This window comes from Acromyrmex echinatior, chromosome 2 (assembly GCF_024713525.1).
Source record: "Acromyrmex echinatior isolate Ae372 chromosome 2, ASM2471352v2, whole genome shotgun sequence".
NCBI classification, from domain to species: domain Eukaryota; kingdom Metazoa; phylum Arthropoda; class Insecta; order Hymenoptera; family Formicidae; genus Acromyrmex; species Acromyrmex echinatior.
Genome location: NC_141853.1, coordinates 24,057,351 through 24,081,315, shown reverse-complemented (window position 1 = coordinate 24,081,315; position 23,965 = coordinate 24,057,351). Strand labels below are relative to the sequence as shown.

Genomic DNA, 23,965 nt, shown 5'->3' with positions numbered 1-23,965 from the left:
ATGAATTGCGACAAGGGGAGTAGCGGAGCGGTTAGCCGCCATGCAAATGAATAGCCTTATAATGTATCGCCCGCGGGCGGTTTCTCTAGTTAAGCGCTCAATCAGGTCTGTGGGACTGATGTAACAACGATATTACAACTGTTATACGATACGTGCCGACAGCTAACTCGAAAATCAATTCAGGAAACCGCAAACGCCTCGACTCGACTCGACTCGACTCGACTCTCTCTCGCTGTGAGAATTCCGATGCGAGAAGAATTAGAAATCTATAATATCAACTTGGCGCGCTATATATACGACGATTCCTCTCTGGCGCGTTACGACAGAACAGAAATTACCACGTCCCCGCAAATTAATAGTCTGCACAATTTGCGTGAAAACAAATGCAAACGCGGGACGTGGGGTTCGCGGCAGCCGCGAAGATTAATTTTGTTTCTTTCCATCGGCTGAATTTGATTATTACCTGTCTCGGCGAAGTACCTGGCGGGCATTAAAATAAAGCGATCGCGCCGGTTCATGCCGAGCCGGGCGAAATCGCAGGCGCGTTACCGAAGGTGCGAGAGGATCATCCCTCGGGCCCCACGGCAATTGAAGGGGCGTGCAGGATGAGGGAAAAAGAGGCCTCCTTCCCTTCCCCGTTCGTGATACTCGCCCGTTGTATATACGGGGCCTCTTGAACTGGATTCACCACGCGAGAGGCGCGAAAGGTTAAGCCGTTCCACGGTCGTTTTCGCGAGGCACGCCGCGGCGTCGACGGCACATCGCATCGGCAGGCGTGCAAAAGGGCACGCCGTCCGCTATAATTCGTGGCGAGGCACGAGGGCACGACCGAATTGGAATCTCGAACGCGCTTTTGTCCGCCTCAGCAGCACGGTTTCCTGCTCGCGCGAACGAGCAACGGCACGAACGAGGTGAGAAACGAGCTCGATAATGGTCCAGCGATTTCCTCCCAATGATTCCCTTGCAACGATCTGTCGACCCGATCGCGGCAGATTGAATTTTCGATCGTACCAGCTGGGAAAATTCAGCCGGGATCGATTCGTTCCATAATACTGACTCTTCGGGACGAGGTCGTGTCTATGGCGACCTTGTTGCATCGCGATCATCACCCCAAAGAGAAGCTTCCAACAACGCGTTGAGCGAACGCTTTTCATTTCATGCTCCATTTATAAATAAATTGAAAATAAGATCGAAAGATAAAATAGGATAGTTACAGATTCTGATCGATCTGTAACAAAACTGCCTCCTCCGAGAATTGCATCCAGCGTACAGCAGAGTGTAAAAAGTAATATCCGCGAGGCTAGACTAACAGCGACTGTTTTCAGAACTTGACTTACAATGCAACCTTCGAATCAAACTACTCAAGTACGGAGACGTTCCCCTGATCAGTCTTTCTCTCTTTCATACACGATGCAGACGCGCGGCCTGGCATCTCGTACGCCGTACGGCAGCGAGGGCGTACTTAGTCCCGTTTCTCCGTTGCTTTGCACGGTCTCGCCTCGGCATCTAATACACGAACGACGCGGTAATGGTAAGGTGTCCGCGTTATAACGCGATGTGTATGCCCCTCGTTCGGTCCCCGCGTCCTCTCGCCCTCTCGCCCTCTCACCCTTTCGCCCTGCGCGCATCACCCGGGCCCTTTCTCGGCCCGTCGCGGTCGGCAAGAGGAGCTCGGGCGGAGCAACGAGAGGAGGCGGCTTCTCTCTCCGTGGGCTACGGAAAATAAATAAAAGGTGAGCCCCACACGGGCTCGCTTATTGAAATCGGCCCTCGCCGCCCTCGCCTCGCTCGTTGCCGCTTTTGACGGGGCAACTCGTTGCTTTAAAACGTATACCCGCGTGCGAACCTGACGTACCGATCCCTCCCAACCTGTGTTGCGCCGCTCTCTCTCGCCTCGCGCTTTCAAGCCTGATTTAGGCTAGAGCGCGAGAAGGGGCGAGATTGTGCGTATCGCAGTGCCCCGACTCGTACACTGTACGAGCCACTTGTACGTGAAAACGTGTCTTACTAATATATTAAAAGTATTAATAATTAAATTGATAATAATGGATATTTACTCAATTATCAATTCGAAATAGATAGCAACTATTCATCTTGATAATTGTAATGAGTACTTTCTGGCGGATAGCTAGAATATAGTGAGATTAATGTAGTAATCGTAAACATATATTGTATAATAAACAATTAATTATAAATGTTAAAAAATTATAAACAATGAACAACTAATGATACTTAATTAGAAAATAAGTAATTAATAATAAGTGACTTAGATTGATTTATATGAATAATAATACAAATAAATAAAGGAGTCTCAATTCCGGTCTCAAGGTTGGATTTTGTGTGTGTATGCGGTATCTAATAATATTTAATGAATTATTTCGTTTTTCTTAAGTATAGTCAAGAATAGTAGCAGATTTCACGTACGTAAATACCGCATTCATCTGCGCTCTTAAGACATTCTTTCGCTTTTAAAACGCACTTACTTGCCTTATTGTATATGTGCAAGAGAGCATACAATATATAAATATCTCAAGCCCTATAATCGCATAAAAGCATCTATCGCGTCGACCAATTGCCAAACGCTCATCATTTACGAACAATTTTCCAGCAATTAATAATATTCGCACCAAGGTGATTAGAGATACGTCGTGTCGATAACAGCCGCAATAATTTACATCATCGCCTTAGTCGAAGGCGTGAAATTCTGCCGAAGGTGTCGTCGTCGTGCAGGAATTAAAAAAATCAGGACTCACAATGTCACGACAGATCGTTTGCGCGTCGCACAGGCGCTTCATGGCTTCTCCAGTTGATTGCACCAGCGGTATTTTTTTTTCCAGGGACGACCGGCATCACACCAAGAAAATTCTTACTCGTGCTACGTGATGTTCCGATTAATGTTGTCGGACGCTACTTAGCGAGAAGAGGATTGTGACGAGTGGAGGGGGATCCGGGCGTTTCGTTGAAAGTCGCAATAAAACCGGATTGGAAAATCGCCGGTGACGTCTACGCGGCACGGTAATGCACATACCACGAGGCCTAAGTCCAGATTTGCATTCCCGTTAATGATACTTCCAGATCTGTTCGGCTAACATCGGAACAGTGCCGCATTCCGCTCGTGCCGGCCGAGCGGGGATCTCCTTGACGCAGAGTTAATTAACACTTGACTTTTCTTTCGATGCCTAGACGATCGTGCACGTGCGGACTTTTAAGGTTTAACGCTTGATGTAAACTCAGGCATAAATTGTAATCGAGATGGCGATCATGCGCGGGCCCTGTAATCTTTTATTACATGAATTTACCTCGGCCCACGGGCAAAGACTAGTTTGATCGAGTCGCGGCAGAATTTTTTCACGCGGAAAAAATTCTACGAAACGTAATTACGCATTCGGGATTACCGCGAAAAGAGAACGTGAAAGAAAGATGTTTAATGGAATGATGTACACGAGTCGTCACTTTTATTAATGTCGTGGGTGAGCAATATAATTTAATATACAAATATACAACATGAATATCGTGTCGCTGACGTTTGTCAGAATTCTGTATGTTTTTTAAAAATAATAATTATTATCAAAAGAGATACAGATATAACTAATCATTTGAAAAATTTACTCCAAACTCGTTAAAGAATCTCTGACCGAAGATGACGCGATAGACTTGGCGTCTTTTATTGCGCAACGTTATTATATTGGAAGAATAAGATTTATGAATATAAATCTAAGAATAGGAAACTATTATCTCCGCGAGGTCAGGTCAAGCTTTGGCCAGGCTTCGGGTTTTGTGGTATGTCTCTAGTTGAAACATGTGAAAACACGAAGGTATATACATCCAACGTCTGATAATCGAGAGAGAGAGAGAGAGAGAGAGAGAGAGAGAGAGAGAGAGAGAAGCCGTGAAATTCTCTCACCCGGTCTCGTTATAATAGCCTCAGCCGATCTACCTGCTGACCTCGTATGGCACGGTGCGGCGGAGCGAGGTCGGGCGGGCGATCGGTGCAGATCGATGGATGGATCGATCGATCGATCGATCGATCGATCGATCGTGACGATCGGGCCTCGGAAGCAGAGGGCCGTGGATTACCGGCGAGCGCAGCACTGATTGTGAGCACAGGCCGAACCCGGTCGATTCACGAGGCGTTCTACTCGCTCGCACCGGAGAAAGCACGACGTGGGAATACACGTCGCCGCGGATTACGCCCCCTCTTTGGCTCGCTCGTTCGCCTGACACGGGCGCGTTCGCGTACATACACACGAAGCACACGTACACGAAGTACACGGCCGTGGCTAGCCGGGCCGAGCGTGTGCGCGAGTTTCTGCGAGGAAGCAACGGGTAAGTATTCACTTTAGCCCGGTTCGTGACCTCCGTATCGCCGGGCATTACAGCCGCTTTTTATCCGTGCGCTCACCACGTCACGGAGGCTGCAATTACTAATTTAGAGGCGAGACCGAGTCGTGCCAAATCCCTCGGCTTCGCCGCGCGGCGCGGCCGCCCTCTTTCTCATGTTATTTGTATGGAGCGGGGCCAAGTATAAGGTATATGTATACCAGGCGCGCGCATTTCTCGCCGACGCCGACGAAAGGAAAGAAGCGCGAGAGACGAGAGATCGAGGGGTCCAAAAGGGGTGGTGATCCATGTAGCGAAGAGTATCGCTCGGTACGTGAATGCCCGACGCGCGACCGACGGCGGAATTATATGCACACCCGCGCGTGCTCGTTAATTACACAGCCGTCGAGCGCGCGGAGATTGTATGCTCGTCGCCGAATTCAGGACATTCTTGCATCAGGGGATTAACGAGAAAAATCTTATATTAATATTATGATCTGATAATCGAAACGTTAAAAACAGAGTAGAAACAGATTTTGGATGAGGTGATACAATTTCGAACATGGTACAATAATTCTAAATGAAATTGGAATCCAATGATTTGAAGCTTTTAATAATATGTACGACTTTAAATTTGGTTGTGCATAAAAATTTAATAACTAATTTATTTAAAATCGTACAAATCATTGAAAACTTGAAAATTTTTATCATTTCGTCTAATTGGGTTATGTCCAATAACTGGTCATTTATTTTACATTCGTTCTACCCGAAGAACTCCTATAATATCACTTTGTAAAAAACTTGTATCAAGAATAATTATGTCACATGAATATCTATTGATATTTTAATAAAACAAAATAGTATTTTATAATGCTCTCCCTTTCTTTATCTTTTATTATCTCTCATACAATTAGGATTACTACACTTGAAAAACCTTTAAAGATAAAGTCAAATTTTATTACATTCAGAATTATATCATATTTGAAATTGTATCATTCTACACTATCAAAAGTTAATTCCATGAACATCTCTCTCTATATCTAATTAAGAATAGTCTTATACATACGATCGAAGAGTAAGATAGAAACATCATGCGAGACAATCACAGCTTGTTAGTTGACATGGAAAAATCTCACCGCGACAGGTAGGTAATAATGTCGCCAGTAATCTTAATAGAGGCCAAGATCTACGTCGAGAATTTCGTGGGTCCGACTGGACGAAGAAGAGAAGACAGCGAGACGAAGTCGGATCCTGGGTCTTTTTCTCGCGTGGTCCGATATATCGTAGAACAATGAAAGGCCGCTATTAATATTGGCCAGCTATCGCGGTGCTATCGCACACACGCCCTTCACTCCCTACGCACTCTCGAATAACACGGTCCACGTAGGGACATTTTCATTGTAAATTAATGCCCCTCATTACCGCCACTCCGCACCGCATTACTCAATGCTACGCAGCCGGGCCGTCTAGTGTTTCAAACGGGATCGAGACGGAAGAGATATTGACCGCCTAGGTTCAAAGTGCGGAAACCGCCCTCTCTCTCACCCGGGACGGATGAGCCGCGTGTGTGCTCGACGTTATCTTTTATATTAATACACCTCGCGATTTCCACGACTGAGATTTCGCCGCGGATTATTTCATCTCTTCCCTCCGTCGTCTTTTACTTTTTTTATTTCCCTGACTACACATATATCTAGTATGACACGCACCTAATGATATCCACACCGTCCCCATCGTCGTCGTCTTCCTCTTATCTCCTATTCGATTTCGCAGAAATGAAATGCTGTCATCGTATATAACCGACGGAATGAAACCGCAACGTCCCCACGGCGATTAGGTAACGGAAATCATAGTTATTCGGAGGATGCTGCTGCCTCGATATAAGATCGCGGAGTGGGCGGTCAGTCGGTCGAGATTGGTGCGGGGTCATGAGGCGGGAATGAGGCCGTGAAAAATGGTGTAATTTAATCAAGCGATTCGACATGGCATCGTCGGCGACGTTCTTTTGCCTGCCTAAGCTCTAAGAGGTGAGAAATGCGGCTCGCACGGTGACCGATGTCTACACACCACGCTGTCACGCGCTGACATATCGCTCTGATAAAACCACGACCCGGCCAACGGTTTCTCCTTCGCGTCCGTTCGCCGAGTGGCCGACGTTTAAGTATTTCTTACACGTAGCAACGATTCGATAGCTAATGTCCCGGACGTCTTCGCTTGTACGGACTCGTCCTTGTCGCTTTCGTCGTTCCGAATGACCTCGTAGTGAACTCGAACAGATGATACGCTGGATCCTCATATCAAGTTTTGCTTATGATCTCGTCGAGTCGAACGATTAATGAAAAACGCGTTGCTACATGTTTCATGTATATGTTATCGATTATATGGTCTATTTAACAAGTCGCATATTTTCCCCATTGTTCCGTTGCCGATTCAGGCCAATTTCTGTCATTGTCTCAAGTATATCTCTTCCATTTCCAAACGCAATATTTATATTTTGGAATGTTGAATACAAATCCAACGACATCTTTTAAAATACAATGTGCCATCTCCACGTACATCTTTTTATAAAGCGTGCAACACTCAATTAATTCCAAATATTCCATTAAATTATATATCTCTCAATATATCGCTCCCTTAATTAAAAAGTGGTTAACTCAAAAATTTAAGTTTCTCAGAAAAAAGAAAAAAATTATTTTTTAATTTGACAGGAAATTGATAATTTATCAAATAATATCAGCAAAAATATATTCTTAACATAATCAAATATTTTTACAATTTTTATTTCACAAAATCTTCAAAAATCACCCTTTTTAAGTTGTGACGAGTTTTTATAAAATTAAGTTATATATTCACTTTTGTTCACTTTTGATGAGATAGTAATAACTCAAAAATCATGATCTCTAAATGTGTGTTTCTTTATATCCTTTCAGAATATACACAAGGATATAAAATCGATGATATCATTTTGAGCATTGATGCATCAATTTTCTTTAATTTCCTAATTCTTCTACCAACAAGCAAGATTCAAAGACGACGCGTGACTCTGGTGTAACTTCCGACGCGCCATCCATCCATCCAACTATCCATCTATCCATCTTCACGTTATCTCCCGTTATCCATTCGTCGTCGGTAAGCGTCGCATGCGTGTCCTCTGAGCGTACCAATCCTGAATAGAGGAAGGTCAAGACTCTATAAAGAAGAGTGCGACGTGAACCAAGTCGGGTTCTTTCCTGTCTCCAAAGAAACACAGTACATGTACGCAGGCATATCCCAGTTTGCTCTCGACTTTAACGCGTCAGCGCCGTCTCGTACTCGTTTCTCCCTTCCTTCTCTCCTATATTCGCCGTATAATTCCGTCTCACCTTCGCGGGGCCTTGCGATGCGTTGCGTGTGAGCGTGCGGGGTCCGCGATACGGCCATACGGGCCTCTGCGTCTCTGGACTCCGCGCAGCGCCGCGGAGATCGAGATGCAAAGGGGACCCGCGCCGCTTTTAAGCTCGCCGCCGCGAAGCGGATAAATTCGCCTGGGTCCCTCGATCTATTAATTCGAGCCGCCGTTGCATTCCTACGGGGTCTCGACCGCTAGGTTCTCTTCCTCGACTCCACGCGACCTTCCTGCTTTCTCGCGATCGTCTGCGTCTCCTCCTCCTCCTCCTCGCGCGTACATCTTACGAGTGCGAGCGCGGCTATAACGCGCCACTCGCGTTTTTACGGATTCAACACTCGTCGTCGCGCTAGCCACGGAATCAATCAAGCCAACGCAATTCCAATTGGTTGATCATTGCCATGGAAGAGGGGGAGAAGAATCTTTTCATAAATAAATTACTTGATGTTGATAAATACCACTGTTTTTGTAACACTGAATTTCAAGCCATTGAATGTGTCACCTTCGCATAGTTCATACTCGCTTGCGAAAGAGACTTGTCGCGAGCGCGTCTGCCCGCACGCGTGATGATATAAAATACAGCGTTGTAGATGCCGCGCTATCGCATAATTACTACGTTTTACGGCGGTCTTTACACTTGTTCCTGCACCATTCTGTATCTCGCGTTCATCTCTGTAACCTGAGATCGTAAGAGAATTCGCCACGTACACGCGCCGCCACGGCGTAAATCCACCGCGACACCGATTTTTCTCGCGGATTTCGTCGCTCTCACTCGCTCCTATTATCGTGGATAAATAAAGAGACGTAAGTGTCGGTAATATACAGATATTAAGAGCGCTGCAAATAAGGGAAGGATAATTTCCGTGGATTGCATAGGTGTATCGACGGTGAGGAGAAACGCAGATTAGATTGGTGTTGTCACGATCAAGGCTATGGGTTTCGCAAGTTTCTCGTCAATATTATTTTCAGCATAACAAAAATAAAAGTAGTGGCTTTTCGTATTTTTAGAAACTATGATCATCTTACCCGAGTTTATCCTAATATGTAACATAGCCTAAGATATTGCTTCTGAGGTCACTTCGACCCGCATCTGTGAGGTCTCGGCACTTCCTCGCAAAACGGCAAACCGGAAGCGAGCCTCCTTTCTCAGGCATTCCGGTAGATCACGGTTGAGAGGAGGATTTCTCAGTACATACGCCGGGGATCTCGCAGCAGATCTCGCGGCTGAGAATTCGTCGAGATGCGAGAGGGCTTTCGACGTCGAAGCCGCACATGCGGGAGCTCATGCGAAGAGTCACGGGAATGGAGATACGCTTCTTCGGAGCGTAGGTTCTCTGTACCGCAGAAACGGATCTCCTGAAGAGCGAAGGTAGACGAAGGATCAGGGGAGAGAGAAGGGAAGGCCCTCTCTCGATGTATGAAGCCATAAATCTCGCGCGACAAATCGCTAGCTCGCTCGTTCGTTCTCAGGCTAATTGTTAGGACGTGCTCGAATACCGCGAGATGTGCCTGCTCCTTTCCCTTCTTTTCTCTTTCTCTTTCCCTTCCGCTCTGTTACATACGTCTCTGCCTCTTCGTCCAGCTGTCCACAGCTATCTCCTCGGCATCGACGAATGTACAATCGATTAATCGATTATTCACCCTCGTCGCTAGAGACGTAGCCGACGCACTTGCGCAATCACTGTCGGTCCATGTCCCACAGTATCAATTATCTTGTCAGTTCTGTTTTTTTTATCTCGTCTTGAAATCGTTTCGCAGTAAGCTTTGACTTGTAAAATACCTCGTTCATAAGTAAAACATCTCACAATCAGAATTAAACAAGTTTTCTCATACATGCACAAAAAGATTTCTGGTTGAGAACGAATGACCCAATAGATTCTGATCATATCAATCAAAATTCCGGTTATTATATTTATAACTTTCTATAATTAATTTCATCCAAAACAAAGTTATTTTCAGAGACTTGTATGTAATAAAATTTTAGATACTTCAGCAAAATCGGTTTTTTTTTTGTATATAAAAACTATAAAACGTACTATATGAATTGTCTCGTAAAACGTCAAATTTTAGATATGTACCTTTTATTCCAAAAATTACATTTGTTAGGTATTACGGTAAAAAGAACGTTTGTTCGTTTAAAAATTAAAACATCGGATTTAGTAATTCTACTTTGAAGGGAAGGACTTGTTCGGTGGAAAAAGAGAAGCTCCGATGACCTTAGTTGAGATCAGAAAAATGTAGAGTACTTGGTCGCTGTACATGAGGCAGATACGTAATCCACTTAACCGTAGTCAGCATTCCACGAGGACTTTAATCCCGACATGCACGATAAATATCACGTTTTCCTTCTCCGCTTCTCCATTCAGCATCGCGATTCCGACTTGCCGGCGACCGGTGACTTACTGCGGTCGGCTAACGATACCAATCCTACTATGGTTTGGTGGACAAACTCGGAAGCGTCGTTCGACCGATACGAGGTATAACGGTGCACCCGCTGCGGTTTCGTCGTCTATTTCGAATAATAAGAAGACGAGAGGCAGGGCGAGGGAGGGAAGAAATTTCTCCTTCGGCTGTTGTCAACGACAACGTGCCGTCGGATGCACCGCGAGGATTCGATGTAAAATACGATTTTTTTTTTCTTTCGTCGGCATGCAAAACGGACGGATGATCGAGTCGGCGAGATTGGCCATCCACAAAGAGACTCGCGGGAGATTATTTAAATCCGCGGATTGAACCGCATGCAATTTCTTACGATGCGCGTGCATACTTGTTGCAAAGATATACGTATGAATAGAACGAAATTATAAATTCTATCTCATTAGCTGTTATAGGTCCGCATCAGTCTATTCAACTGACATTTTCAGAAAATCATCATCCTTGTATATAAATACTTCGGCAAGCGCGATACTTGGGCTTCGGCCGCTCCAGTAATTGCAACGGCTGATCATGATTTAACAAGTTGTCTAGAACTTTCGCGGAATCTAATACGTCCAGTTTCTCATTCATCTTCGTTGAAAGTACCTAAATCATTTATATTCTTATATCATTGGCAGAAGTTGACAGCAACTATTAGTAATCTTAGGCTTAGCCAAATTTAGCAGCTGAGTCTTACATAAGCATGTAGGTAATACGGGAGTTAACTATCTTCGCCTCTTCGCGCAACGAAGCGAAGCTACATTACAGCTTCGCTTATCTAATAAAATCGAAACATCGATATAACTAATTCCACATTAGCCGTAGCATTAATGATTAAAATCGTCTTGTCGCGACAGCGAAGATAATGTTGTCGTGCTATCTTCCTGTTAAACGCGTAAAAAGTAAGAGATGTAAAGGTGGATCGGTATTAATTTATTAATCACATTTATTTTATCCATGAAAGATCGTCATTCAGTATCTAACTGTAGAGCCCGTCTATGTTTTCTTCAACGGCACTTAGCACCGATGTATCGAAGCGAAAGAGCTTGAGAAAGGCCCCCGACGAGGCCACTGTAAGGGATTAACTGTATTATGCGAATGACTGGGAGATAAATTTTACGTGAGTAAAATGCTAATCGCCGGCAAGCGTAAATCCGGGAGCACCTGTTGTCACTCAGTCGGCGGATCGACGGTTCTCGGTGTACGATGACTTTCTCAAAAAATCCCGCGCGAACATTAAGCACGACGCGCGAGGATCGTGACCCGCAATTCGACTTATCGTATAATGCCGATAATAGTGTTTGCACTACCCGAGAAAGTTTCTACGCCGAGAAGAAGAGGTGTATTATAACGGAAACGGCCGCCTCTCTGTGTGATTTCTCTCCTGGCTACTTCGCACGTTCGTCGCGCAACTCGCGTCGCACTCGCGAATGGCGCAATTTCAGGCCTGAATGATTCTACGTATAAGCTTTAAACAGCGGCACGCCGAGGTGTTTCGAGGGCTGGCGGCGCCGTTTCGCTATTGCGCGCAAAAAAAACTTTCGTATAAACTGAGAATCGCAACTGCAACGCGTATTGATCGTTTAAATGGCGAGACCGCGCGTGAACGTGATGTAAAAGTCGAAGCCGTAATAAATATTTGACGACAGAGCAACGATCCTTCGTCCGTGTTGCAATCCAGGAAAAATAATGAAAATCTCAATATAGCAAATGTTACGCAACAGCAATACTGTGTTCTTGATTTCTATAATATCTAATTCATACGATTCATACAATGATTTATAAGGAGATATTTAAGATTTCTAACATTTTACTTGGAAATTTAATAAGATGCCTAATTTGTAAGCCATTATGTAAGTCGATTTAATAATGTTGAATCCAACTGGAATTTTTGAAGAATAACAAAAGATTAATATTAGTCATTCTTTAACCGGAAAAAAAAGATAAATGAAATGCTATACAAATTAAAAGCAGAGAAAAGAGGTTAATATCGTATTTCGTGGGACTAGTCTTTTGAGTCTTTTGAACGTTTTCTCGAACGCAGTGTAATCCGGTTCAGATGAAAGTAAATGACAAAGCGTGCTTTGCATGTAGAGAAGCCTTCGACCAAAGTAAATAAGGCAAAATCCGCACGTATTGTTTGACTTCTTAGATGAACGGGAAAGGGCGACATTAAAGGGACCGACCGGACTTGTATACGTGACAAAACCGGGAAGATTATAATTTGCCAATACAATTCTTAGAAAAACTGCTTTAATGCTCGCCATAGTTCGTTTCGTCACGAGTAAACTTTATCCATCCAAAATCCTAACCAGTTTTTCTCAGTTGTAAATTGCTTGAAATTATACTAAATAAATAGCATATAATTTCAGAGAGTAGACTCTTAAAATCGAGAAATTGATTTGTTCTAAATGCTAATACAGGTCTATTTTTTATTCCTGCACTAGATTATATTAGAACTCTCTTTCTCGCTTTCGCGAGAATGTCAAACATATATCTGTCTCATTTTAAATTCCAAAAATATATACTAGTTCAATCATAGAAAACAAACCTTATAATATAATTCATCTTCGTTTCAGTTATGGTGGAAAAAACTCAAGTATGCTCGTTTCTCGAGACGAATTTGTACAATTTTGCAGATGTTAGATGCGGCCATATTCAAGTATATATATATATATTTAGACTGGGTTCGGGGAGACGCTATTAGCACTATTTGTATCATTTTATCTTCTCATCGTCCATTAAACGTGAAACAAGGCTAGTATGATACAAATAGCGTTGATAGCACGCTTCTCGAAAGCAACCTAGGCTATATAATGCCAAAAAAAACAAGTTAAAAACCCGATATAATATAATTCCATGCAAAATTTAAACTTAATTGATAATGTAAGTACATATAATTAAAAACACATAAGGAAAAAGATGTGATGCCGATTCAAATCATCGCGGCAAGATGGTGGTATCCTGCATACAATTTTCATTGGTTAATCAGAAATGTACATGCGCAATCCTTTTTTTTTTACATAATATTAAATAAAGATAGATCGATGAGATCTAACACACATGATTGAAAAATGTTATTTTCAAGGCGGTCAAGGCGGTTCTTCCTAATTGCCTAATATATTTCATGAATTTATATAGTTAATTTATCGAAGCTGAAGTAATTCAACAAATTAAATTGACAAGCAATTTAATATTATTGCTGTAAGTAAGCATCTCAGAAACCTTCTATTAATGATTTGCTAATAAGCATCTTAAAAACTTTTTTTGATTCTCGCTATAACTAAAAATCAGATACTTCTACTTTATAAAAAATAAGTATAATAATAATTTTTTTTAACTTCCAGCGATATATCTTGTAACTTAAAATCAGATGCTCCTATCTACTTTAAAAAACATTTCTAGTAATATATCTTGTCCACAGATGTTTATATTAGAATCACCAACATAGTAAATTCTCACAGTTCTCGCATTTGTCACGCAAAGTACGCGCGTCCGATTTTTCTACCAATTACTTCTCGTTATTACCAATTTACGAGATACACTTGAATGAGTAAAAACGAGATCCCTACGACGGTTCCGCGGGGTCTCGCAAAGGGCGCTATTAATTCCGATTTAAGGTCCCGTTACGCGCTTTGTGTGGTCCCCATATATCAGCCAGTGTTATCGCTCGTTGCAAAGCAACGCCTTTACGCGTACCTGACTTCTGCTCGTGTTGGTATCTTACGCGGGACGCCTACCGGATGAATAATTTGGTTACAATCTTAATCCAATGACGCATGGGCTCGGTGGCTCCTCCGTTCCCCTTCCGTTTTCATCTTGCCCTCTTAGTTCAATCCTTCTTTCCTCTCTTTCTGCCGCTTGAACCGTACTTAACTGAGCACTCTGCTTTGCCCTGATTAAAGACCTGCCACTTCTTTATATCGTGCAGTCGCCTTACCTCGTAAATCGTACCTCTATTTCGTCACTACATGCTTTTTTTTTGTTATGCCTCCAGTCAGGTTTTAATCACCAAGAGAAATCAGGATACCAACTGACTTTTCCTCTACTTTACTTTTTATTTTCGTTCTCATTTTTACCCTTTTCCATTCATCTATAATTTATTTATTTACTATGGTCTAAAAAAAAACTTTACAGAATCATCTCCGTTACGGGCAAAAATCTGTTTTCAAAATCGAAGTATACAAGTATGCAAAAATGTTCGGCAGCTACGCTATTAAATAAGCTTGCTGAATGATGTACTAACTCCAACGATCCAAACAATGCAATTTGTTGCCATGGGATAGTCCCGACCGTTCGATACCTGGCATTACATTTTACAACGACACTCTGCGACTTCCCTCGCAACGTACAACGTATACCGGACTCCGAAACTCACAAAATACTACCAGCATTGCAAGCAGCGAAATACTACACAAGCCATTGGGAACTACTACGACGATGCACCGCATTTCTTTCGTTTCCTGGCGTCTGATTTATAGCACGAATTCCGCACGCAGTTATACATCGCTCGGGAGAATTCCATGTGCTGACCTTGGTACGCATAACTTCCGAACAGATTTACACCCGTTTCCCTTTCTCTTTATCCTCGATTTTATTCTTCGATTAATCGAAATATCACGAATTCCCTTCTTTTGTGTTCCTAATTTTTTTTTTTTTTTTTCCATTGATCGAAGCGTCATGAAACAGTGTTGAACAAGCCAAAATGACAAATCAACACATCCAGATATCATTTCAAGAATTAATTAGAGAGAAAAATATATTCTTGTTTATATAAATTAATTATAAGTTTTTATATAAACGTTTCTCTAAATTAAATCAGTGTATTCTATAATTTCTGCATCGTGTTGTTCTAAATGCAGAAAATGTAGAAAAACAAAAAGGAGATAGAGCAGCATGACTGGATGACTTCATCCAGTCATCACATAGCGTTGCATGTGTTCGAATGTATCAAGATATAATTATCGGAGTTACCGTAATTAGAGTCATAATTACAGCGGCGGTAATAGTGATAGTAGTAGTTACATAATCACACATGGTACACGATATAGCAATACGTTGTTAGCCGCTGAGCGAGTCGCCTTTCCGTGTAACACTGTCTGTCGGCGTGCCCACGTACTGTTTAATATACACAACCGCATCTTTGTCGTAATGAAGAACATCAAATATCCCATTACGATACTTTCCAATTTCTTATCCGATGAATTCATGATTTCTTCTTCTTCTTCTCGTCGTTGCGTGTCTCTTTCCCTTTGTCATATTTCCCTGAGATTCTTTCATATATCGTTGTAATTAGTCGATTAGCTTAAGTACATCAAACTTGCACCAGGCTCTTATCACCTTACTCTGTAATCGTTTATCCATACCAAGTGCCATACTGGAAATGCAGGGACAACTAATTGTATATCGTAATAGTTCTAAATAGATAAGATAATATGCATTTCTGGAATATGAAATAAAAAATTATAATTATACAAAAAATGTAATCATAATAATACCAACGTCATAACGTTGCTGCAATGTTACTGAAATGTCTCTTGCTTACAGGGTTATTATTTTATGTATTTCGTTTACAGAGGATATTTCGGAGGAGATGTAAAAACTCGCTCAGTCAATTAGCCACGTAGACCAAAGTTGATCTCCGCGTTACCACGAAGTCACTCTCTACCGAATAATTCAGTTCAAATGCCCATCACTGAGGGGTCAATGGAGAAATCAGGTTGAACGTCGTCGTCGGGTGAGCGTTCCACGTACAGGGGAGGAGGAGGAGGCAGGGGGGGGAGGATCTTAAGTGCTCTGTGGTCTCAATCGCTCTGCCTAGCCGCGACCAGTACGTTAGTGCTGTAGGGTGGAGAAGAGAAGCGCGCGACCGGCGGAGGTCGAGCAATAAGGAACAGAACGGTTTTGCGGTTCGGCCTCGTGGTTCTCTTCAAGGGACCCGACTATCCTCGGTCCCCGCGCATGCACGTTCCTATGTACCCAGCCGGGGTCGGCCATCATCAAGAAATATGATGATTGCAGGCTGCTACCATTTACAGTAGTGCGGTTTTGTCTCGTACGGCGGTCTTCGGGGCAGCTATATCCTCTCACGCGCGCTCGTTGTTCTCCAGCGTTCAGGTTCGTACCGAATTTTAAGTGCCTTCATTCTCGTCACAACGTTATCCCCGTCGCGTATCGAAACTAGTTCGCGTTTGGCGAAGATATAATCACGGACTGACACACTTTCTCCATTGCTCCCTAAGTCTCGTAATCTCAATGATCGAAATTATCGCTTTTGGACAAAAAAATATTCATTGCGATACTACTTGTTCCTCTCGAAATCATGAACGTATATCGGGGATTTTTGTCATCTCCGATGAGTGCAATTATTATTCGTTTTTATCTTTTTGTGCAGATATTTTGAGGTCTCTGGATATTAGTACGCGAAATTTGCAATACCCGCCGATTAGTCAATGCCGTTAAACGTCGCCGTCCGGGGACCGGTATAAAATCGACTTTACGGCGTTCTCCAGAATGACACGTGACGGCGTGCTTCGGCGAGACGACTTTCCGTTTCGGAACGTCCACGTGAAGGTAGCGATCATCGGCGAGAGAGTCACCCTACGCGTTTTCGTATGCGATAAATCATCGCGTGCCTCCACGGTGCTCGCACAATGCCGTACTAATCTTCCATCACGCACGCACGATATAACTACGCCCGCATGGCGTCTTGTGATTTACCATCCTGCGGCTAACCTCCATTATGTATAGCGCACGGTGGAAACTGTTGAGAATACCGTGCACCTTGCACTCGGATACTTACGTACAGTGCGTTTGGAAAGTACACGGAGAGAAGTACCCGTCGATTTCGCGCAATGCCCGCTCGATCACGACTGATCCCACGATTTCCTTCCGCCTTTTACGAAACGGCCGATTAGCGATAAATTGTTGTTCGACCGTAAACCGTCGATTGAACATTAGCGCGTAATATTATATCAAGTCTTTAACTATATCAATACTTTGAGATTTATTACATTTCGATTTGGCAATCGACAGAAGAAGAGAGAAGAAAATATTTTATATAATCGCACCTTATGTAAATATAAAATACGTGTCGAATCTATCTTCAAGCTTTAACACGACCTCCTTTGAAAGTACACATTGATTATTGCAGTCCGTAACTTTTTACGTTCATAATGCATCCTCATCGGAATGACAATAATGCAAAAACTTAATTCAAGTACGCGTAACGCAAATTCCGATTTAAATATTCCCGGAGGGCATCAAGCGATTGCTTTGTCCGTCGACTGTTGCACAGTCACGCGTACTTCCACCTGCAGATTTCTCGCGATTGTGTCTGAAAAGCCCTTGCAGCGCAGAAGTTGCATACTCGCTCGTTATGTTGCGGGACGTCTAAAAAGTATTTCATTACCAAGTACGCGCCGTTACCGTAATGATAGTATGGTTTCTTTATCAGCGTGTTAAGTCCTACGACTAGAAAACCCGAGGAGAGAGCGCGAGGTATCTGCAGAAATATGGTGGCAACGATATTCGCTCGCACATAACTCGCGGCAGATAGGAATAAGTCGGCAGTTAGCCTCTCGAAGAATAGAGCAATTAAGAACGTCCTTGTACATACGCCAGCAGCCGTCGTGTGAGCCGGAATTACAACAATTAAGCGTCCATTCCGCAAAAGTTACGAGGTACTTGTGAATCCACCGTTCGGATTTTAGCACGCCATCGAAAGTTCTGCGCAGCTGCTCGCATTAAAATTTCATATAAGAGACTACTAACGGAAGAAAAAAAAAAAAGAAAAAGAAAGAAGTAGCAAAGTGCGAAATTAACGCAATTTAAATGAAGCCCGTATTACAGCATAAGCACGTTTAAATGTCTTGGAACATATCGCTATAATTTTTAGGACATTCACGTGAGAAGAGGTACCAAGTGATTGGCGCAGAAGAGATATCACGCGACGCAAGAACTGTGATTCTATTTTTACCGCGACTGGGAAAATCGAGAGCCAAGTGCAGGTTGTATTAGAACGAGAGAGATAAGGAGATTTATGCGAGTTGCATCCGATACGAATAGGTCGTCGCCGCGCGTCGTTAGTAGACCGGCGCGGCTGGAAGAATGGAGCAATAAAGGACTCCGACGTGTACGCTTACGAGTCTGGCACCGGTCTTTACGAGCGATTTTCACGGAGTAACGGTCGTCCGATAGAGAATTACGCCGGCGCGATCGGAGATCCTCTCGTGCTAATAGCGTACAAATCGGGCGACCGGTATTATTCACCAACCGTATATGTATCGGTACGTGCTTTGCCATCGATACTGTTGCGTGGCCTTCGGCCTCCATTCTCGAGGAGATTTGCGACGATTTGTGACGATCGGCGAACCGATTGGAGGAGCACCTTTTAAGTTTCGTTCGCGACTCGCCGTATCGCGCCGTATCGACTTCCGGAATTATTAGTCCCGACAAATCGATAGATGAATAACTAGAAACCAAGCGGTTTTCTCTGATTCCGTAACAACGTAAAGATTATTGCAGTCAAAACTAGCAATTGGAAGCATCCAGATTCTGTATACTTGATACACGGAAGGGGCGATTTTGCTGAAAAAAAAATAGGTTAAAAAGTAGGTTTCTCTGTTCAAAGAGAGTAAGTAAAAGGAATAGTGTATTTTATAAATTTTGACCTCTATAAATATAATATTAATAAATACAAATTAATTAATTAAATTTATGATAAAATGTACAATGTTGAATCGAAGGATTAAGATCATTAAGATCAGACTTAAGATGATCTTGGATATACAATTGAATCATGAATATTGCTGTAAGTTTCTAGCGATCTTCATTTTGAAAGCTATAGAATTATGTAACATTTACTATTACTGCCATGTATTTGTTCGATACATAATTCATCTAAAAAATCGATCGCACTTTGGGTTCGAAACAGAATGAGAGGCTGCGGGATCGAAACAAATTCTTGTTCTCGCAAAACATAATTTATGACTAACGAACGGCCGGCGATATCCTTTCCAACGTATAATTTATATCAAAGATATCCCTCGACTGTCGCTCGTGGCTGTTATTAGTTATTACGCACATTAATGACGAGCACACTAACGCGCGCGCGTGACTAAGCTCTGACGAAATATACGAACGAACACGTGTACATATAGCATAGAAATATAAAGGATAAAATAATAGTGTGACATAATCGGCCGAGACGGCGGGTGGATCTGCGCGATAATCCCACGGTTGATCCATCACGTTAGACCGACCAGCCAACTCGACCGATCGACTGGCCAACTGTAATGACGCAATCGAGCGAAAGGAACGCTGTTCTCTCAAGTCCGTTTTGATTTCATTAATGGATCGGGTGCGCACTAATGCGACTCTGTTTGCCGAGCACTCGGCTCGCATTAAGAGGACGCTCCGCCGCGCGTTCGACACCGCGTCATTTCGCGCTCGACAATGACACCGATATCTCTTACTTTTTCTCGCTACCGCTTTTCCCTTTCTACTCTTATTCTTCCTCCTTTGTTAATAGTAGTCCTTATTTTTTTCATTCTAACTCTTTTTTTAATGCACTTGTTTTAACATTGCCAAGACTTTTTCAAGAGATATTTATCTAGCATTCTTATCCCTTGTATCTTATTTTAACTCATATATATATATACATACACACATATATATATATATATATATATATATTCGGCAATTTATGAATATGTTATGAACCACTTATCCTTCGCTTTACTTCTACTTGTCGCTAACCTATAGCTTTTATTCCACAGATCTTCCTCTATGTAGCTTCTTCTTTCTTCTTCGCTATTCGCAACTTGTACTGGTGTCTCTCTCGTCAATCTCCCTGATCTCCCTCTTCTAGTGTCCTATTCACATCAGGAACTGCCAGGCAGGCCACTGCACGGGCTAGCAAGAAATTAACACTTCTAGCAACGCGTACGAAATCGCCTCGGAGGATTTGCTTATGCTAATCGGGACGAGCGGTCGGTCTCGTACCGTCTCGAGTCACGTCGCCGACGCTTCAAATATATTAATTAACATCGTCATTAAGCGACGCGGCCGCCAGTTTACCGGATCTCATCCCGCGTCCTTCTAGCGGCGACTCGCGCGTGTTCACGACAGAACATGTTTCTACCTATTCCATCTCCTTGTTCCACTGCCAGTTTGTTCGTTCTATGATCAACCGAGGGCATCCTCGGACTCGAGATAGGAGCCTGTCATGCGTGTTTGCAGACGCATAATTCCATCTTGCGGCCGTAATTGCGGTCGGCACATTGTCGACCCATCGTGTGGCATCGAGACACGAGACATTTCGCGGGGACGTGCTACATCGGCTGTTCGATTATGCTAATACGATCGTGTAACGGGGACCCGACGGCTCGATTTCCGTGTCAAGAATGCAGGTGTATTCGTAATCCAGGCCCGCCTCCGTCACATAATCACGTACTCGATCGAAAGCCGGCGCGCGTTTAATCCCGTCCGAATGAACGACTTTGTGACGAGATTCGACGAGTCGCGCGATAACACCAGGGATTACGATATATTTCACACTCGGTGCAGATGTAATTAATGTACGACTGGTTAGACGGTTGCCCTGCTTCGCCGCTAATCATTTTCACCGTATCGAAAGTCGCACGCGGAAAGAAAATATGGCTCATCGTCACACGGCATATGCTAGTCTTTAACTCGATGTTCGATGTAATCGCTTTGACGATACACCATCGTCCTAATTAGGTAGTAATTAGATTCTGTACGGTAATTCGAGCTCGTGCATTCAACGGACGATGAAAGGAGCAATGAGATCTCGTGAAAGTAGCCGGCGAAAAATCTCGAAATTCATTTCCTGTCTTTGATACGTTTCCTATTTCTTCCTAATATGTAAGTATATTTAGAAATAATTATATTTAATTTTTCACATAATTAACAACTATACTTTATTACAATAAATATCATCACATGCCTCAGTGATCGAATTGAAAAAAAACGTCTGCTTCAGATAATTGGAATATTCTATTTCAATCATAATTCGTTATAGATAACATTCAAGATAACATTATGCAGATGTCTCATCTTTTGAGATGCATTTTTTTTTATTACATTATTTTATACTGTACATCTACTTACACTTTTCTTATTATTTTGCACTTTAATAAAGATTATTATTATTATTATTTAATGTATATCAATCTAATTTAATTTGATATTGTTAACAAGTATTATTAAAAAATAAACTTTTATGTTTTATTATATAAAATAAACTGCTAATTGCGTACACAATGTGCCGAAATTATAGCAGAGCTGATGTAGAATGGAGAATGTGAGGAAAGAGTGCGACTTTATAAACGCAACACAAATTCGTACAAAGGGAAACAGAGGCAACGTTATCAATGGACCGCCAGCCCTGAATTCCGTTGTACCATCGGCCACCTCTTGCACCTTCCCCGCTTTGTGTCCGCCGTTATTTACGACGCTCAAGCACGGCTGTGTAAATTATGGCGAGGCCGGGTTTCATAAATTCCGGGACGAGATATGGAGCGACAAATTCAACTCCCAGGACCCGGCGCCCTGGTCGCGGCGGGCGCAAGTTACACGCGTGGACGCGCATAAATACGTGTGCTCGCGCACGCGGGCTCTCTACGTCCAACCTAGTGCGTGTGGACTACGACCGGGCCTCAGATTATCATATGTATACCGACTTCCTGCTGCGATAAACGCACTACCTGCCCGCGTGATGCTGATCCGGATGCGAATCGTCCTTCTTAAAAAAGATCAAGGTATGTTGATTTTCGAGATTGATTTGAATAAATAATAGCTTGAACAATAGTGCGAACAATAATCTAAGATATTGAAAAATGTTTAAATAAGTATGTAAGCAGTAAGTATACATATATTTAGTGTAGTGTACGATGAATATAAAAAAACTCGTGACTGAGTAACATATTTTATTTACATTTAGCTTTAGAATTATTTCTCTACATCGAATAACGATTTACAAAGGGCACTCTATTTAATGGGTTAATACATTTTTTCAAAACGTTAATTACTGTAATAATTTTCTGTGCATCATTTACAACGCTAATTTCTAATGGCCCTTTGCTCCCCTTATTTTTAATTAACGTATACTTTAAAGGAACTTGCTCACTTTTTTTCTATTTGTCAGGCTAAATGTTTATAATCATTCGGCAACAATAATTTTATTAATATATATCTCTATTAATAAGGTTTCAAAAAAATAAATCATAATGAGTAAAAAATGCAAGCCAACGTAAACTGAGCTATGTAAACTCATTAACCGTGATATTTCTAATGTAAAATAAATAATTCTAAGCAATATAAAATAGAGATTTGGTTTAAAAACCATAATTGTCTGCTATTAAAAAAAAAACAGACTCAAATCGATCGGTGCAAGACAATGAAAAGCAACAGAACGAGTAATGCCCGTAAATGCGCGCCATACGGATTTTAGACTCCCGTAAAAATCAGGAACATCGACAAACACGAGGAGGATGGACAAGGCTATAAGGAGGGGAAGGGTTGAAGGCGGGGAAAGGTCCCGAACGTCGTGGAAAGAACCGCATGGAGATCCTAATCTCGCGTGGAAGCCTCTCCAGCAGTGAGTAAAAGGTGGCTAACATCTCGAACATCGTCCCTGTAATCTAATGAGCACCTGCTAGGAGTGCCGCCTACACTCTACATATAGAGACAGACGCTTCTACGTAAAGTCGCGTATACGATTCCAGGGCCGTATCCGTCCGCCTACCGGTGCTAACATTGTTTTAGTCGCCTTCGTCGAAACGTGTTATTTGTATCGTGGGAAATCTTTTCCGTCGATTGTAAACCGCTCGAATTGCAATATTGTAAGGAGGAAGGTTTAGTCTCGGATGTTTCATTGTCAAACGTTAGAGTTCCCGTACACACTTTCCATAATAGTAACCGTAAGATGTACCGTAAGAATTATTAGAAAATATCAATTAAGAATTGTCAAAATTTTTAAATTTTAATTAGTTTTTTAAACATAATTATAAACATTAATTCTTATGATAATATTAATGTAATTTTAAACATTAATTCTTATGATATGTCTTACGATTATTATTATGATAAATATATGACAGCCTTTATTCTACCAAATAGGGTTTGATGACATAAGTCGATATAAAAATATAATTCTATCTTTATTATTCATTAAATGTTAAGAAAGATAAAATAGTATTTGTGTCAACTTGTGTTATTAAATGTAAAATATCTATAACATCGATAAATGATGGAAAATCTACACAAGCATGATTTACGCAAAGATCCAAATAAATTATCCTGCATTTCTTCCCGAGATCGTTATTATTGTATGATAATTTTAATTCCATGAGCCTCTCTTTTTATATTCCATTTTCGTATTTTGTTGCATATTTTCTTGGCTTTCTCTTTTTATCTTTCTTCCCGCGGATGACGTAGCGTTGAGATAGCGATAGAAGGTATCGGGTCTCGCGGAAGACAAATCGCGAGCCATGGCAAGAACGTTCTCCTTCGGCAGCGACGCGCGTATATCCTCGTGTGAAATCTTTCGGATCGCTGACGGATAACTTCCAACGGACGCGCCGCGAATGGATCACGGATCGTGTCGTACGACGGCTCTGTACCTACTCGCCATCAAACAAACAACCCACGCTATAAGTCCGACACTCGCGGATGCGTATATACAAGGGTATACGTACATTCAGATCCGAGAGGGGAAAAAAAAATAAAGAAACGAAGAGAGAAAGAGAAAAAGAGGGAGCTACATGAGGGTACAGGTGCTGGTTTGTTCTCCTTCTCCGTCTCCATCTTCGCCATCTATGC

General features: G+C 42.4%; 2 protein-coding genes across 9 annotated transcripts in view; one reads left to right on the top strand and one right to left on the bottom strand.

Annotated features, from left to right (window-relative positions):
* The window catches only part of LOC147910662 (uncharacterized), a 446,179-nt gene that overhangs the window by 82,640 nt on the left and 339,574 nt on the right, over window positions 1-23,965 (bottom strand). The window lies entirely within an intron of this gene.
* LOC147910665 (uncharacterized) lies at window positions 10,361-23,590 on the top strand. Of its 2 annotated transcripts, XM_087402647.1 has the most exons (3): window positions 10,361-16,237; window positions 16,515-21,903; window positions 22,518-23,590. In XM_087402647.1, the coding sequence occupies exons 2-3, from the start codon at window positions 21,438-21,440 to the stop codon at window positions 22,562-22,564; spliced, it is 513 nt and encodes a 170-aa protein (XP_087258773.1). In that variant the 5' UTR covers window positions 10,361-16,237; window positions 16,515-21,437; the 3' UTR covers window positions 22,565-23,590. The 2 variants fall into 2 exon arrangements, with proteins under 2 accessions (XP_087258773.1, XP_087258772.1); XM_087402646.1 differs by having other exon boundaries at window positions 10,361-21,903.